General features: G+C 42.9%; 1 protein-coding gene across 3 annotated transcripts in view; it reads right to left on the bottom strand.

Annotated features, from left to right (window-relative positions):
* Nucleotides 1–730: 730 nt before the first annotated feature.
* The window catches only part of palm2akap2 (PALM2 and AKAP2 fusion), a 129,009-nt gene continuing 112,722 nt past the window's right edge, over nucleotides 731–17,017 (bottom strand). For all 3 annotated transcript variants that reach the window (XM_072915379.1, XM_072915380.1, XM_072915381.1), the window contains 6 exons: nucleotides 12,961–13,314; nucleotides 11,078–11,176; nucleotides 10,912–11,013; nucleotides 9,412–10,819; nucleotides 6,886–7,064; nucleotides 731–1,124 (listed from right to left, as the gene is read on the bottom strand). In XM_072915379.1, the coding sequence (XP_072771480.1) occupies nucleotides 966–1,124; nucleotides 6,886–7,064; nucleotides 9,412–10,819; nucleotides 10,912–11,013; nucleotides 11,078–11,176; nucleotides 12,961–13,314 (2,301 nt within the window). In that variant the 3' untranslated portion in view covers nucleotides 731–965. The remainder of the gene's footprint in view (nucleotides 1,125–6,885; nucleotides 7,065–9,411; nucleotides 10,820–10,911; nucleotides 11,014–11,077; nucleotides 11,177–12,960; nucleotides 13,315–17,017) is intronic.

The following is a 17,017-nucleotide window of genomic DNA, read 5'->3' as shown; positions in this document are numbered from 1 at the left end:
ACGTGTCATGGAGATGCAACATTTTGCATGACTAAAGATGACATCATCACACGCGTCATGGAGATACAACATCTTGCATGACTAAAGATGACATCATCACACGTGTCATGGAGATACAACATCTTGCATGACTAAAGATGACATCATCACATGTGTCATGGAGATACAACATATTGCATGACTAAAGATGACATCATCACACGTGTCATGGAGATACAACATCTTGCATGACTAAAGATGACATCATCACACATGTCATGGAGATACAACATCTTGCATGACTAAAGATGACATCATCACACGTGTCATGGAGATACAACATATTGCATGACTAAAGATGACATCATCACACGTGTCATGGAGATACAACATCTTGCATGACTAAAGATGACATCATCACACGTGTCATGGAGATACAACATGTTGTATGACTAAAGATGACATCATCACACGTGTCATGGAGATACAACATGTTGTATGACTAAAGATGACATCATCACACGTGTCATGGAGATACAACATTTTGCATGACTAAAGATGACATCATCACACGTGTCATGGAGATACAACATGTTGTATGACTAAAGATGACATCATCACACGTGTCATGGAGATACAACATGTTGCATGACTAAAGATGACATCATCACACGTGTCATGGAGATACAACATCTTGCATGACTAAAGAGTGTCATGGAGAGGAGATACAACATGTTGCAAGAGCCTCACTCACTCACTCACTCACTCACTCACTCACTCACTCACTCACTCACTCACTCACTCACTCATTCATTCCAAGAATGATTGACAGTCCAAGTCCCTGTGAATACTTTGCAAGTCCTTCAAGCGTCTCTTGCATCACCTTCTGCTTATCTGACGTACTCACTACTAACTGTTCACACCTTCACCATCCAACTGAGGTCATGTGATCATCATCAATAAATACTCTTTCCTCCATTCCATCTTTACTCTTCTTCTTCTTCTTCTTCTTCTTCTTCTTCTTCTTCTTCTTCTTCTTCTTCTTCTTCTTCTTCTTCTTGTCCATCCTCATTGGCGTAAATGCCTGCTTCCCACTTCACCGCCATGTCACTTTTCCTCCTGGTCACACGGGTGGCCTCCAACACCTGCAACATCCAACATGACATCCATCATTGTCACATCCAACATAACATCCATCATTGTCACATCCAACATAACATCCATCATTGTCACATCCAACATAACATCCATCATTGTCACATCCAACATAACATCCATCATTGTCACATCCAACATAACATCCATCATTGTCACATCCAACATAACATCCATCATTGTCACATCCAACATAACATCCATCATTGTCACATCCAACATAACATCCATCATTGTCACATCCAACATAAAAGTTGACATGATAGTCAGAAGGAGTGACACAGCAGAAGATAGAATAACAATAAAGTCCTAAATGCTGGGCCGTGTTGACCACTAGTGAAATATAATATAATATAACATAAGTTGATATAAATAAATAAGTATATCTTCTGGTATTAGACTGTAAGGACATTTGGACAATACATTCTTACATATGTGACTTAATGTAAGAAATATACTTTCTTCTTTCTCATCATATTAGGGTTATAGTCTCATTCTTTTACAGTTTGATTTCTATAACTACAAACCCCGTTTCCAAAGTAGTTGGGAAAGGGCATGTTCACCACTGTGTTACATGGCCTTTCCTTTTAACAACACTCAGTAAACGTTTGGGAAAAGAGGAGACACATTTTTGAAGCTTCTCAGGTGGAATTCTTTCCCATTCTTGCTTGATGTACAGCTTAAGTTGTTCAACAGTCCGGGGGTCTCCGTTGTGCTATTTTAGGCTTCATAATGCGCCACACATTTTCAATGGGAGACAGGTCTGGACTACAGGCAGGCCAGTCTAGTACCCGCACTCTTTTACTATGAAGCCACGTTGATGTAACACGTGGCTTGGCATTGTCTTGCTGAAATAAGCAGGGGCGTCCATGGTAACGTTGCTTGGATGGCAACATATGTTGCTCCAAAACCTGTATGTACCTTTCAGCATTAATGGTGCCTTCACAGATGTGTAAGTTACCCATGTCTTGGCACTAATACACCCCCATACCATCACAAATGCTGGCTTTTACACTTTGTGCCTATAACAATCCGGATGGTTCTTTTCCTCTTTGGTCCGGAGGACACGACGTCCACAGTTTCCAAAAACAATTTGAAATGTGGACTCATCAGACCACAGAACACTTTTCCACTTTGTATCAGTCCATCTTAGATGAGCTCAGGCCCAGCGAAGCCGACGGCGTTTCTGGGTGTTGTTGATAAACGGTTTTCGCCTTGCATAGGAGAGTTTTAACTTGCACTTACAGATGTAGCGACCAACTGTAGTTACTGACAGTGGGTTTCTGAAGTGTTCCTGAGCCCATGTGGTGATATCCTTTACACACTGATGTCGCTTGTTGATGCAGCACAGCCTGAGGGATGGAAGGTCACGGGCGTAGCTGCTTACGTGCAGTGATTTCTCCAGATTCTCTGAACCCTTTGATGATATTACGGAGCGTAGATGGTGAAATCCCTAAATTCCTTGCAATAGCTGGTTGAGAAAGGTTTTTCTTAAACTGTTCAACAATTTGCTCAGGCATTTGTTGACAAAGTGGTGACCCTCGCCCCATCCTTGTTTGTGAATGACTGAGCATTTCATGGAATCTACTTTTATACCCAATCATGGCACCCACCTGTTCCCAATTAGCCTGCACACCTGTGGGATGTTCCAAATAAGTGTTTGATGAGCATTCCTCAACTTTATCAGTATTTATTGCCACCTTTCCCAACTTCTTTGTCACGTGTTGCTGCCATCAAATTCTAAAGTTAATGATTATTTGCAAAAAAAAAAAAGTTTATGAGTTTGAACATCAAATATGTTGTCTTTGTAGCATATTCAACTGAATATGGCTTGAAAAGGATTTGCAAATCATTGTATTCCGTTTATATTTACATCTAACACAATTTCCCAACTCATATGGAAACGGGGTTTGTATAATCTAATCTAATTACTCTTACCACTTAATTCTCATAATATTATGACTATATATTTTCTCCCAAGGGGGGTTCCTACATCTGCGGTCCCCTCCAAGGTTTCTCATTATCATCCCATTGGGTTGACTTTTTCCTTGCCCTGATGTGGGATCTGAGGCTTGTGCAGCCCTTTGAGACACTGGTGATTTAGGCTATATAAATCAACTTTGATTGATTGACTTTGAAGTGTTTTTTACCAACAATGATGAACTTTAGCAACCTGAAGAGATCAGCGTACTTCCAAACAGCGACATACCACCGTGAACATGTCATTTTGTACAGTTTGTCTCCTCCAATCACATGACACACACACACGTGCACCAGCAAGAACACAAACGTGTGCAGACATCTTACTTACACGGGGATTGAAGTGATGTCATGCTAGTGTTGTTGTGTCATGTTCTAGAACACGGGGCTTGAAGTGATGTCATGCTAGTGTTGTTGTGTCATGTTCTAGAACACGGGGCTTGAAGTGATGTCATGCTAGTGTTGTTGTGTCATGTTCTAGAACACGGGGATTGAAGTGATGTCATGCTAGTGGACTTTTTCTTATTTGTACTTGAAATGACCTTCATGACTTTCCACCTACACCTACACCTACACACACACACACACACACACACACACACACACACACACACACACACACACACACACACACACACACACACACACACACACACACACACACACACACACACACACTAGTGTATGAGCACACAGACCTGGACCAGTCACTTTTCATATGAACTTAAGATTGAGTACAAACCAAATAAAAGGCAAAATGTTAAAGTATTTAAAAATACATTTAAAATAAAAACATGTTTACTCTTTTTGTTGTAAATAAACTTTCTATCTTCTTTATTTTGCCACAACTTGAAAGAGACTAAGAATGCAGCGTTATATTTACAATCATCACATTATAATAATAATAATAATAATAATAATAATAATATTATTAATATTGCCAATAGAGATGAGATTGTGTTGATTTGACCTGACCTAGGTCTGCCATTAAAGAACAGGTTGGGGTCAGAGGTCAGAGGTTACCTCATTAGCCAGCAACACACGGGCGTACTGAACGAGCAGCAGGAGAGAAGCAACAAGACATAGTCAGGACACAGTCAGTACATAGTCAGTACATAGTCAGGACATAGTCAGGACACAGTCAGGACATAGTCAGTACATAGTCAGGACATAGTCAGGACAAAGTCAGTACATAGTGAGGATATAGTCAGTACATAGTCAGTACATAGTCAGGACAAAGTCAGGACATAGTTAGGACATAGTCAGGACATAGTTAGGACATAGTCAGGACATAGTCAGGACAAAGTCAGTACATAGTGAGGATATAGTCAGTACATAGTCAGTACATAGTCAGGACAAAGTCAGGACATAGTTAGGACATAGTCAGGACATAGTCAGTACATAGTCAAGACAGTCAGGACGTAGTCAGGACATAGTGAGGACATAGTCAGGACATAGTGAGGACATAGTCAGTATATAGTCAGGACATAGTCAGAACATAGTCAGGACATAGTCAAGACATAGTCAGGACATAGTCAGGACATAGTCAAGACATAGTCAGGACATAGTCAGGACATAGTCAGGACATAGTCAGGACATAGTCACGACATAGTCAAGACATAGTCAGGACATAGTCAGGACATAGTCAGGACATAGTCAAGACATAGTCAGGACATAGTCAGGACATAGTCAGGACATAGTCAGGACATAGTCACGACATAGTCAAGACATAGTCAGGACATAGTCAGGACGTAGTCAGGACATAGTGAGGACATAGTCAGGGCATAGTGAGGACATAGTCAGTATATAGTCAGGACATAGTCAGGACAAAGTGAGGACATAGTCAGTGTATAGTCAGGACAAAGTCAGGATATAGTCTTAGACTTAGACTTAGACAAACTTTCATGATCCACAAGGGAAATTGTTCAACACAGTAGCTCAGTTACAATGATGGAAAGTGTAAGGATGGAAAGGACAATGCAGGTATAAATAGACTAATATAGCGATAAGAAATCTAACATATATACAAATATATACATATTATGTGTACAGAAACAGCTGTGGCAGGTAAAAGAGAAGGAGTTAGTGTATTGAAGTTCAGGGGAGGTGTTAGAACAGGAGTAGTGGGGGGAGGGCCAGTAAGGGGTGCATTGCTAAATCTATTGAAAAACTAATTCAGCTCGTTGGCTCTATCTACACCCCCATCTATTGGCACTATCTACACCCCCATCTATTGGCTCTATCTACACCCCCATCTATTGGCTCCATCTATACCCCCATCTATTGGCTCCATCTATACCCCCATCTATTGGCTCTATCTACACCCCCATCTATTGGCTCTATCTACACCCCCATCTATTGGCTCTATCTATACCCCCATCTATTGGCTCTATCTACACCCCATCTATTGGCTCCATCTATACCCCCATCTATTGGCTCTATCTACACCCCCATCTATTGGCTCCATCTATACCCCCATCTATTGGCTCTATCTACACCCCATCTATTGGCTCCATCTATACCCCCATCTATTGGCTCTATCTACACCCCCATCTATTGGCTCTATCTACACCCCCATCTATTGGCTCTATCTACACCCCCATCTATTGGCTCTATCTACACCCCCATCTATTGGCTCCATCTATACCCCCATCTATTGGCTCTATCTACACCCCATCTATTGGCTCTATCTACACCCCCATCTATTGGCTCTATCTACACCCCCATCTATTGGCTCTATCTACACCCCCATCTATTGGCTCTATCTACACCCCCATCCAGCAGTTTGGCTTTATTGTTGAAGCCTGTGATGGCCTTCATACCCTTCCAAACCTCACGAGTGTTGTTCTGTTGGAGTTTAGCTTCAAGCTTCCTTCTGTAGACATCTCTCCCTTCTTGCAGCTGGACTTTAAGCTGCCACTGAATCCTCTTCAACTCGTCCCGATCAACGGATCTGAAGGCTAGCTTCTTTTTATTTAGCAGCACCTTTAGCTGGCTGCTGATCCAGGGCTTGTTATTTGGGTAACAGTGGACAGTTTTTGTAGGGATGATAGAGTCCTCACAGAAATGTATGTAGTCGGTGATTTTGTTGATATCTGTCCCGTGAGGCTTACAGAGTACTTCCCAGTCTGGAGTCTCAAAGCAGTCTTGTAAGGCTATGCCAGCCTCAATGCTTCTCATTTGCACTCATTTAGTTGAGATGGGCTGCCTCCTCACAGCAGGAACGTATTGAGGTGTTAGTCAGTACATAGTCAAGACATAGTTAGGACAAAGTCAGGACATAGTCAGTACATAGTCAGTACATAGTTAGGACAACGTCAGGACATAGTCAGGACAGGATGTGAAAATGATCAACAACAATGGTACACACAGTCGCTAGAAGAAGGAACATTTGATAGAGAAAATACTTTTACTTGAATTTCCTGGAATGGTTGGAATGTTCCCATGTGTTGAAGTATTTGCTGGCAATGAGTGAAGTGAAAGTGAAAGTAAAATAACAAATCCCAGCACAGTCCAACATGGATTTAGTCCACCTTACGTTGCTCATTACAACATGAATTACAGTGTCTTTATCCACATACTGTATGAATATGAATATTAATACTGTGTGAATATGAATATGAATATGAATAAGAATGTGAATATGAATGTGAATGTATATGAATATTAATATGAATACTGTGTGAATTTGAATATGAATATGAATACTGTGTGAATATGAATATGAATATGAATACAAATATAAATATGAATATGAATATAAATACTTACACTGTTGTCCTCCATGTGTTCCCTCCTTTTCACCTTGTGTGTTTCATAGTCTTCCATCAGGGTCTGCATGAAGTTTTTGGGTCGTGGTCCTCCTGAGTCCTCACTGCCAGCGTCAGACAGAGTTCCTTCTGAAGGTGAGGGTGACACAGGCGGTCCTGCTCGCACCTTCTCTATCTTTCCTGTAGCACAATACCAGTCTGGATTGACTTGATTGGAACACAACATCTTCTTCTTTAATCATTTCTTTGCTGTTCTAGTACACTTAGGTCTATTTGGCCAGTGATCCGACTTCTTCTTGTACACTTAAGTCTATTTGGCCAGTGATCAGACTTCTTCTAGTACACTTAAGTCTATTTGGCCAGTGATCAGACTTCTTCTAGTACACTTAAGTCTATTTGGCCAGTGATCAGACTTCTTCTAGTACACTTAAGTCTATTTGGCCAGTGATCAGACTTCTTCTAGTACACTTAAGTCTATTTGGCCAGTGATCAGACTTCTTCTAGTACACTTAAGTCTATTTGGCCAGTGATCCGACTTCTTCTCGTACACTTAAGTCTATTTGGCCGTTGTTGTTAGCACCATCACACTAAGCATTGGTTGCAGGAACATACTATCTTTGTTAGACGAGATCATAGACTGTATTGGACAATAAAGTTTACAGAGCAAATGTCCATTTCCATTTATTACAAGTCATAAAAAAAGGTAAATGCCTGACTTACCTATCCTCCTTGATAGGTAAGTCAGGCATCTGCACAAGCCTCAGATCCCACATCAGGGCAAGGAAAATGTTAGCATGCTAGCCCGGTCAATGACACATGGACATACATGCTAACATATGCTAGTTAGCATGTATGTCCATGCGTCATCCAACTGACAGGACAACATGTATTTAGTACAAATAAAAGCTAAGTGGATATGTGTAGTGTCAGTGTCTAGTTCCTTCTCAATATGCTGAGGAAATGCTTCCAACATTAGCACAGATAATTGTGGTTTCTGGTAGTGTACAGTACAGTATGTGCATCAAACACATATGGTACTGTACAGTATGTATGCTTTTGTTTAGTTATTGCGTTCTATTGACTTTTTTTTTGCTTAAACAATTGTTTGTAATACAAGAGAGTGAAGAAGTAGCTTAAATGTTGTTATCATACTGTCTATAACTGTCTATACATCTCAACATTTACAGTTAATACATGGATCTCACCCATGGATGATTGTAATAAAACTGTGATCACAACATCCCTAAATGGTACCCTAAAGTTTGGGGCGGTATAGCTCGGTTGGTAGAACGGCCGTGCCAGCAACTTGAGGGTTGCAGGTTCGATCCCCGCTTCCGCCATCCTAGTCACTGCTGTTGTGTCCTTGGGCAAGACACTTTACCCACCTGCTCCCAGTGCCACCCACACTGCTTTAAATGGAACTTAGATATTGGCTTTCACTATGTAAAGCGCTTTGAGTCACTTGAGAAAAAGCGCTATATAAATTAAATTCACTTCACTTCACTTCACTAAAGTTTGACTTAGGTACTAATACTACTAGTAGTAGTATTGTGTGTACAAGTGACACAGGTTAGCAGGAGTGTACCAACACTTTGCGCAGATGACTAACCTGGTACTGTTCTGGCAGTCAACTAACCTGGTGCTGTTCTGGCAGTCAACTAACCTGGTGCTGTTCTGGCAGTCAACTAACCTGGTGTTGTTCTGGCGGTCAACTAACCTGGTGCTGTTCTGGCGGTCAACTAACCCGGTGTTGTTCTGGCGGTCAACTAACCTGGTGATGTTGTGGCGGTCAACTAACCTGGTGCTGTACTTGCGGTCAACTAACCTGGTGCTGTTCTGACAGTCAACTAACCTGGTGCTGTTCTGGCAGTAAACTAACCCGGTGCTGTTCTAGCAGTCAACTAACCTGGTGCTGTTCTGGCGGTCAACTAACCTGGTGCTGTTCTGGCGGTCAACTAACCTGGTGCTGTTCTGACAGTCAACTAACCTGGTGCTGTTCTGACAGTCAACTAACCTGGTGCTGTTCTAGCGGTCAACTAACTTGGTGATGTTCTGGCGGTCAACTAACCTGGTGCTGTTCTGGCGGTCAACTAACCTGGTGCTGTTCTGGCGGTCAACTAACCTGGTGCTGTTCTGACAGTCAACTAACCTGGTGCTGTTCTGACAGTCAACTAACCTGGTGCTGTTCTAGCGGTCAACTAACTTGGTGATGTTCTGGCGGTCAACTAACCTGGTGCTGTTCTGGCGGTCAACTAACCTGGTGCTGTCCGGACAGTCAACTAACATGGTACTGTCCTGGCGGTCAACTAACTTGGTGATGTTCTGGCGGTCAACTAACCTGGTGCTGTTCTGGCGGTCAACTAACCTGGTGCTGTCCGGACAGTCAACTAACCTGGTGCTGTTCTGGCGGTCAACTAACCTGGTGCTGTTCTGGCAGTCAACTAACCTGGTGCTGTTCTGGCGGTCAACTAACCTGGTGCTGTTCTGGCGGTCAACTAACCTGGTGCTGTTCTGGCGGTCAACTAACCTGGTGCTGTTCTGGCAGTCAGCGTGAGTCTAGTTGGCAGGCTGTTGCTCTTCAGCTTGTCTGCCGGGTTTATGCTGCTTTTCCGCGGTCCTGATTTTGCAGGAACATGACTGCTGCCAGTAACGTTCCCGAATTGAGGAACGATAGCAGGCTGAGCCTCTCTCTGTTTCTTCAGTTCTTCCTCTCTCTGCTGAGCCGCTCGGATCTCCTCCTCGATCATGGACAATGTACGTTGCTTCTTGGAGCGCAGGCGGAACGGTCCGCTCGCCACCTCCACCTCAGGGCCTTTGGTTGCTGCCGCCGTGCTGCGAAGTTCAGCTGCTTCGGAATATTTACTGAAGTAGCTGAAGTCCGACTTTTCTGGACTTGAAGGAGAAGGGGGACGGCAGACGGGTGGTGGCCTGGGGACAGAAGCTATGGGGAAAGAGCATGGAGCTGGAGCAGTGACCGGGGCTGAGGAAGCAAGCGCTCTGGTATAAGAAGACTGGATCTTGATCCTGGGTCCTCTCTCTTTGGGTCTCTGTGGTGGAGAGACAGGTTGAGAAGGAGTTGGAGATGGCTGGGTTGGATTGGATGAATGTTGCTGGTCTTGTCTTTCTATCAGCTTCTCTGGGAAAGCAACCTGTGCCTCTGGCAACCGGTCCAGCTGTGGGGATGAGTTAGATGTAGCAAGGCTGGAGAACACAGGGGCTTGGAGACAGTCAGATTCCCCAAAAGACAGAGGGGAAGAGGAAACTGGCACTGGGCTGCTTGTTGAAGCTGAGGATGAAGACACAGGGCTGCTCATTTGTAAAGAATCGAACTGCCAGTCACCTCCATTGGTGGAAAGGGCATTTTGGATGACATTTTGGACAAGTACTTCCGCCTGATATTCCAGCTCCTCCTCAGCCCCATTGGCGGTGGCTTGCCCATTGACTGGGGTAGTAAGCTGGGGTGTAGGCGGTGATACTGGGGTAAGTGGCAGAGGAGTCGGGGGAAGTGAGGCTCCGCTGTCTGAAACACTATCCAAGCTAAACACTGTTGTGTCCTGAGAGCGCACTGAAAACTCATCCAACCCCGAGTCGGACTCCTCTGGGTGGAAGTGGCTCTTGCCTTCCTCTTCATCACTGAGATTTGTCATTACAGCTCGAACACTGGTAAATTCTCCTGGAACGCCATCATCACACCAGGTCACGTTACACTCTGCGCTTTCTGTAACGATGCTGTTGCTCCCGTGGTTGCCCCTTGGCACGGACTTTGAGAAGGGCCTGGCACAGTACATATGAGGAGCCACAGAATTTTTGGTCACTTCCCCTTGCAGAAATTGCTTCCGGGCAGATGAGAAGTCAATCTTTTTTTCTAGAATGTCTTCCTTCCTGATTAGCTCTGGGTCAAGGGTCACCAAGGTGGGGGGCCCAGTCAGCTGGGGCTGATCACCGTCAAAGGAAATACAAAAGGATAACCTTAATATTGACCAAGTATTTTACTGGAACCTACTGACAAATGAGAAGTGCTTGTCACCTGTGTGTGTGCATAGCTTTGATGATGCTTCTGTTGTTTCCTCTCCTGGTACTTTTTCAGAGACTCCAGTTGTTCCGCATCCAGCTGTTCCTCCAAAGGAACCTTGGAAAAACAGACCAATTAATGAAATGAGTCCGTCAATATCAAATATCCAATAGGTAAGCACCTCTTGCGGAGGGTTCCACCAACGCTGAGCAATGCCAGGGTTTTTCTTCACCGCCTGATCTTTAATGAGCTCTTGGCGCTCACGCTCCAACTCATGGACCTGTTGGACAGGAAGACCAGGAATGTTTAAGCTTTCCCATAAAAGCCATTTTGCCCCCTTTGCCAATGAAGAACAATTGTCTGAAGCGGCAAAACATAACACAGCTTAAAAACTGCTAAATGTTATTTTTAATAAAAGAACAGTCGTGTGGGGTGTTACATATGCCTGGCTAGTGGAGTTGTGTGATAGTTACACATGTGTGATAGTTACACAATTGTGATAGTTACACATGTGTGATAGTTACACCTCATTCCCCAGCGTCCTTAGAGCTGCATTGGACAGCGAGTTGACAGCTCTTGGTTTTTAGCTCAGACTAGCACAACTCTATTCAACTCTCAATCAGTGGTCCATGTGTGCAGAGCTGGACTGTGCAGCATGTTACACAGTTACACATGTGCTGCATGTTACACATGTGCTGCATGTTACACAGTTACACATGTGCTGCATGTTACACATGTGCTGCATGTTATACATGTGCAGCATGTTACACAGTTACACATGTGCTGCATGTTACACATGTGCTGCATGTTACACAGTTACACATGTGCTGCATGTTACACATGTACTGCATGTTATACATGTGCAGCATGTTACACAGTTACACATGTGCTGCATGTTACACATGTGCAGCATGTTACACAGTTACACATGTGCTGCATGTTACACATGTGCAGCATGTTACACATGTGCTGCATGTTACACAGTTACACATGTGCAGCATGTTACACATGTGCAGCATGTTACACAGTTACACATGTGCAGCATGTTACAGTTACACATGTGCAGCATGTTACGCAGTTACACATGTGCTGCATGTTACACATGTGCAGCATGTTACACAGTTACACATGTGCTGCATGTTACACATGTGCAGCATGTTACACAGTTACACATGTGCAGCATGTTACACAGTTACACGTGTGCAGCATGTTACACATGTGCAGCATGTTACACATGTGCAGCATGTTACACAGTTACACATGTGCTGCATGTTACACATGTGCAGCATGTTACACAGTTACACATGTGCTGCATGTTACACATGTACAGCATGTTACACAGTTACACATGTGCTGCATGTTACACATGTGCAGCATGTTACACATGTGCAGCATGTTACAGTTACACATGTGCAGCATGTTACACAGTTACACATGTGCAGCATGTTACAGTTACACATGTGCAGCATGTTACACAGTTACACATGTGCAGCATGTTACAGTTACACATGTGCTGCATGTTACACATGTGCAGCATGTTACACAGTTACACATGTGCAGCATGTTACACAGTTACACGTGTGCAGCATGTTACACATGTGCAGCATGTTACACATGTGCAGCATGTTACACAGTTACACATGTGCTGCATGTTACACATGTGCAGCATGTTACACAGTTACACATGTGCTGCATGTTACACATGTACAGCATGTTACACAGTTACACATGTGCTGCATGTTACACATGTGCAGCATGTTACACATGTGCAGCATGTTACAGTTACACATGTGCAGCATGTTACACAGTTACACATGTGCAGCATGTTACAGTTACACATGTGCAGCATGTTACACAGTTACACATGTGCAGCATGTTACAGTTACACATGTGCAGCATGTTACACATGTGCAGGTGGACAGTACTTTGAAATGACTACTGAGCAAAAAAAGCTGAATGCTTGTTTTAAAAAGGGTTTTGCAACTTTAAATGTTTTGTTGTTTAAGCAGCCGTCCATTCTAGCGTGTTTAAAGTGTAAGTGCTGATTAGTTGACTTGTAATTACCTCCTCTGAATCCCGTATCCTGGTCACTCTGACGTGTTGCTCCTCTCCTGGAGTAAAAAGTTTTGCGGGCCTTTTGTCTTCCTGAAAAGCTCTCAGCTCAAACTGAGCACTGGTGTGGCTGGATTCCTCCCTTGGTACATGTCCGTTAGTTTTTGTCCCCACGTGGTCCTGGTGTACGAAGGTGCTTTGTCTTGGCCCCTCCACTGTGATTGGCTGCTGATAACCAGGAGTTGAATTGGACACACTCACAGAAGAATATTTTCCATCAATGCTAACTGGTGTGGTGTATAATGAGTTTCCATTGGTGGGTGTTTCTGAGGCTGCATCTAGCACCTGGTCCAGGTAGCGAATCTCCTAAGGACAGGGAACAGGAAAATAGAATTTACAATTAGGGTATCCAATTAGGTAATGGCTCCCATTTTTATAGTCTTTGGTATGACTCGGCCGGGGTTTGAACTCACGACCTACCCATCTCAGGGCGGACACTCTAACCACTAGGCCACTGAGCAGGTCTGTCAAAGTAGAGCTGTCAAAGGTAACACGATAATAAGGCGTTAATTATAAGTTCCTTTAATCGCGATCATTTTTTTATTACGCAATTAATGTTTTTGACCCTCAGCCTGTTCCGTAGTAATGGTGTCCAGTTACTGTTGAGTCACTGGCTGAAAAATAGCTATCAGAACCGCACAAAGATTTTATGGAAATCTCAGATCCAGAACCATGGCAAGTTGTTCCCCGGACAAGACAAGACAGTTTGACCTTCAAACGCCATGAGACGACGAACGCGTTGCTGCTTGGAGTTAGGAGAAGCTTCACGTCCATGTTTGAATTACAGTTGAAAACTTCAAATGTAGATTGTTACTCAAACTGCTTAGTAAGATGGAACTTACTCAGCTCAGCAGAAACAAAGACGGTAGAGAGGAAATCTAAAGTCACTTATATCGGAGATTTTCGTCAAATCATGTTTATTAGTAATAATATCTATTTCCTGCCTGCAAACAGTTGGAAAAACTTTGTAGGGAGGTTTGTTTTGTTGTTGTTTTTTTCTTGCTCTCAATTTCTAACAAATTGGCCATACTTGCTCGTTGGTCTGCGTTGAAGAGCTCATCTATCTCACGTGTTTGAGAGGGAAATATTTCCACACCCGACCGACATTTGTCTTTGCAATCCTTTCTTTTCCTCCTAATTTGTGTTAGCATTTGGTGCTTCTAACTAGCGACTAGCAAGGCTCTCTGGCCATGCATTGTGTGTGTGTAAGCTAGCGGTCCACAGAGACAAAGATTGTGGATGACTGACAAGAGGATTCACTCTGTTCATTTCATTCTCCTGTTAAATAAACATGCTTTGGGAGAGTTTAGAGTGATGTAGATAGTAATCCCTCTTGCAGTTTGAAAGTGTCTTGTACCCAGTTTGAAAGTGTCTTGTACCCAGTTTGAAAGTGTTTTGTACCCAGTTTGAAAGTGTCTTGTACCCAGTTTGAAAGTGTCTTGTACCCAGTTTGAAAGTGTTTTGTACCCAGTTTGAAAGTGTCTTGTACCCAGTTTGAAAGTGTCTTGTACCCAGTTTGAAAGTGTCTTGCACCCAGTTTGAAAGTGTCTTGCACCCAGTTTGAAAGTGTCTTGTACCCAGTTTGAAAGTGTCTTGCACCCAGTTTGAAAGTGAGACACAAAGAAAACAACCACACAGACAAGGCCATTTATCGATGACGTCAAGGTTATCAAGTTCATTTTTAATGATCTTTTGACTACATTTTTTACTGACAATCGGCCCAGGCCTCTTCTATACTAAAATAATCTTTTTTTTTTTCCTTACCCATTTTTTAAACCACTATTTTTATTTCTCTTTTGCTACACCTTTCTGTATAGATCCTTATTTACAGTCAACTCACTCACAACAAAGTAGATCGAAATGTGTGTTTTTTAAACAGTTTCTTAGTGGCAAAATTAATTTTTTCCACAAAATGGGGACCCTGATCATCCCAACAACTCATAACAAGAGAAGAAATGGATCCAATTGTCATGAAACTGGTTGAGAACTTCCAATCCCCCTTGTCGTCCCACATTGCAGATGCAATGACCAACCATGATTCAAAAGAGAGTTGGCAAACTTTGAAGCTAACTAAGTAGGCATAGTGGGGATGCATCTCACAGTGATAAAGACGTTGCCATGGTGTTGAAGGTTCAACAAAAGACATACGAAGTACTGACCTCACAAAGGTTGGGAACTTAAAAGGCTGTCTTTACGTTGAGCTATGACCTCGCAGCTGTTTAACTGTTATGTGGTTATCATTCACTAGATTCATTTGAACAAAAGCTACAGTTAACGCACCTCTTCCCCAACTCAGCATGTTGTCGCGAGTGAAGGAATCAGCATTTGGCAGGTACAGCCTGACAAAGCAGAAGCTTATCAATATTTTCTTTGAGGAGGAGGATAAAATGGTCCTGAAGAATCAAGTTAAGGACCTGAACGGTCAGCTTCAACTGGCAAAAGAACAGATCAACTGTCAGGGACAACAACTGGAAGACCTCAATGCCAAGCTGAATTCAGAAAATGGTGAGAACAAGGTTCTTTGGGACCAGGTGGAATATCTGACCAGTGAGGTTAAAATTGGAAGCAAAACAAATGAGAATGAGACCAAACTGCTGCACCAACCACAGGACACGGGAAACGAGAGTGTCATGAAGAAACCTCAGATCTTCAAAGAAAAGGAGCACAAAATTAAGGACAAGAGGGGAAATATGCTACAACAGCATCAGAGCAATCCCTTCCAAATAGGATGCACGTTTTCAGTGGAGTCAAGTGATTTGAATTTTCTTGAGAAGCCTAATCTGTTTTCCAAGGAGAAATGCCTGTGGAGGGAACTACAAAAAGAAGTCATAGAAATGCGGCAAGATATCAACCAGATGGCTCCGATCGAGTAATAAGAGGAAAATCAATGAATATTGATCTCTAAATCGACAGCAACTGTATGCCTTTTAGCTAATACAAAATTGTGCAAAAGGTGCTTGCCTGATACCACAACCCTCGTGGAAAAGGTGAATGCCTGATACCACAACCCTCACCACAAGCAGTCCAAGCGGCTCAAGATTTTGAAAGTGACTTAAATGACGTAAAAGATTCTACGTGTTTTATTTTCGTATTTTCACTTTTGCGGTGCAGCACTTTGTATGAGAAACCATTTTTAAAATGTGCTATACAAATAAAGTGGATTGAATTTGGTTGGATGTGACAAAATCACCAAATGTTGGGCACACCATGCGTACAAATTAATTTGTTCCGCACCATATCAATCAAACTATTCCAAAGTTTCATGTTGCCATGGTGATGCAAGGGACTAGGAAGGTCTGACTTTACAAAGGTTTGGAATGTCCTTTGTACAATGACATCACAGTCTGCATGCAGTTAACCAAGCGCTTTTGTACTAAAGGCTGACAGTTTCAAACTGAGCGCTTCTGTAGTGATGACTGACGGGTCACGATCAGTTGAGATCATCAAAATCCAATTTACTTCACAAACATCCTGACGTGAGCGCATCTCTTCAGCAAAACAAAATGTTGTCGCGAGTGAAAGAATTAGCCTTTGGCAGGTATCACTCAGCCAAAGAAAAGCTTCTCAGCGTTTTCTGTGAGGAAGACAAGGAATGTGTGGAGGACTGGAACTCTCAACTCAAAATGGCAAAAGAACAGAAAAGCTGTCGAGGACAAAACGGTGCAGATTTTTCTGCCGAACTGAAATCAGTGGGCATTGAAAGCAAGATTGTCTGCGAGCAGGTAGAATATTGGACCAGTGAGGTCAAAATCCGACGCAAAGCCAAAGAGGATGAGGCCAAACTAGTGCACCAACTACAGAAAACAGAAAACCAAATCTTCAGGAAAAAATGCCAAATGATCCCGAAAGAAATGGAGAACAAAGTGAAGGAAAACAATCAGTTCCAAATTGGATGCAGGTTTTTATTGGAGTCAAGTGATTTGGTTTTTGATGAAACACCTCATCTGCTTCCTAATGAGAAGTGTTTGTGGAGGGAACTACAAAAAGAAATTGTGGAAACGCGGCAAGA

The sequence above is a fragment of the Nerophis lumbriciformis genome, linkage group LG20 (assembly GCF_033978685.3).
Source record: "Nerophis lumbriciformis linkage group LG20, RoL_Nlum_v2.1, whole genome shotgun sequence".
Lineage (NCBI taxonomy): Eukaryota > Metazoa > Chordata > Actinopteri > Syngnathiformes > Syngnathidae > Nerophis > Nerophis lumbriciformis.
Note: the sequence above shows the minus strand (reverse complement) of the source record. Positions and strands in the feature narration are given on the sequence as shown.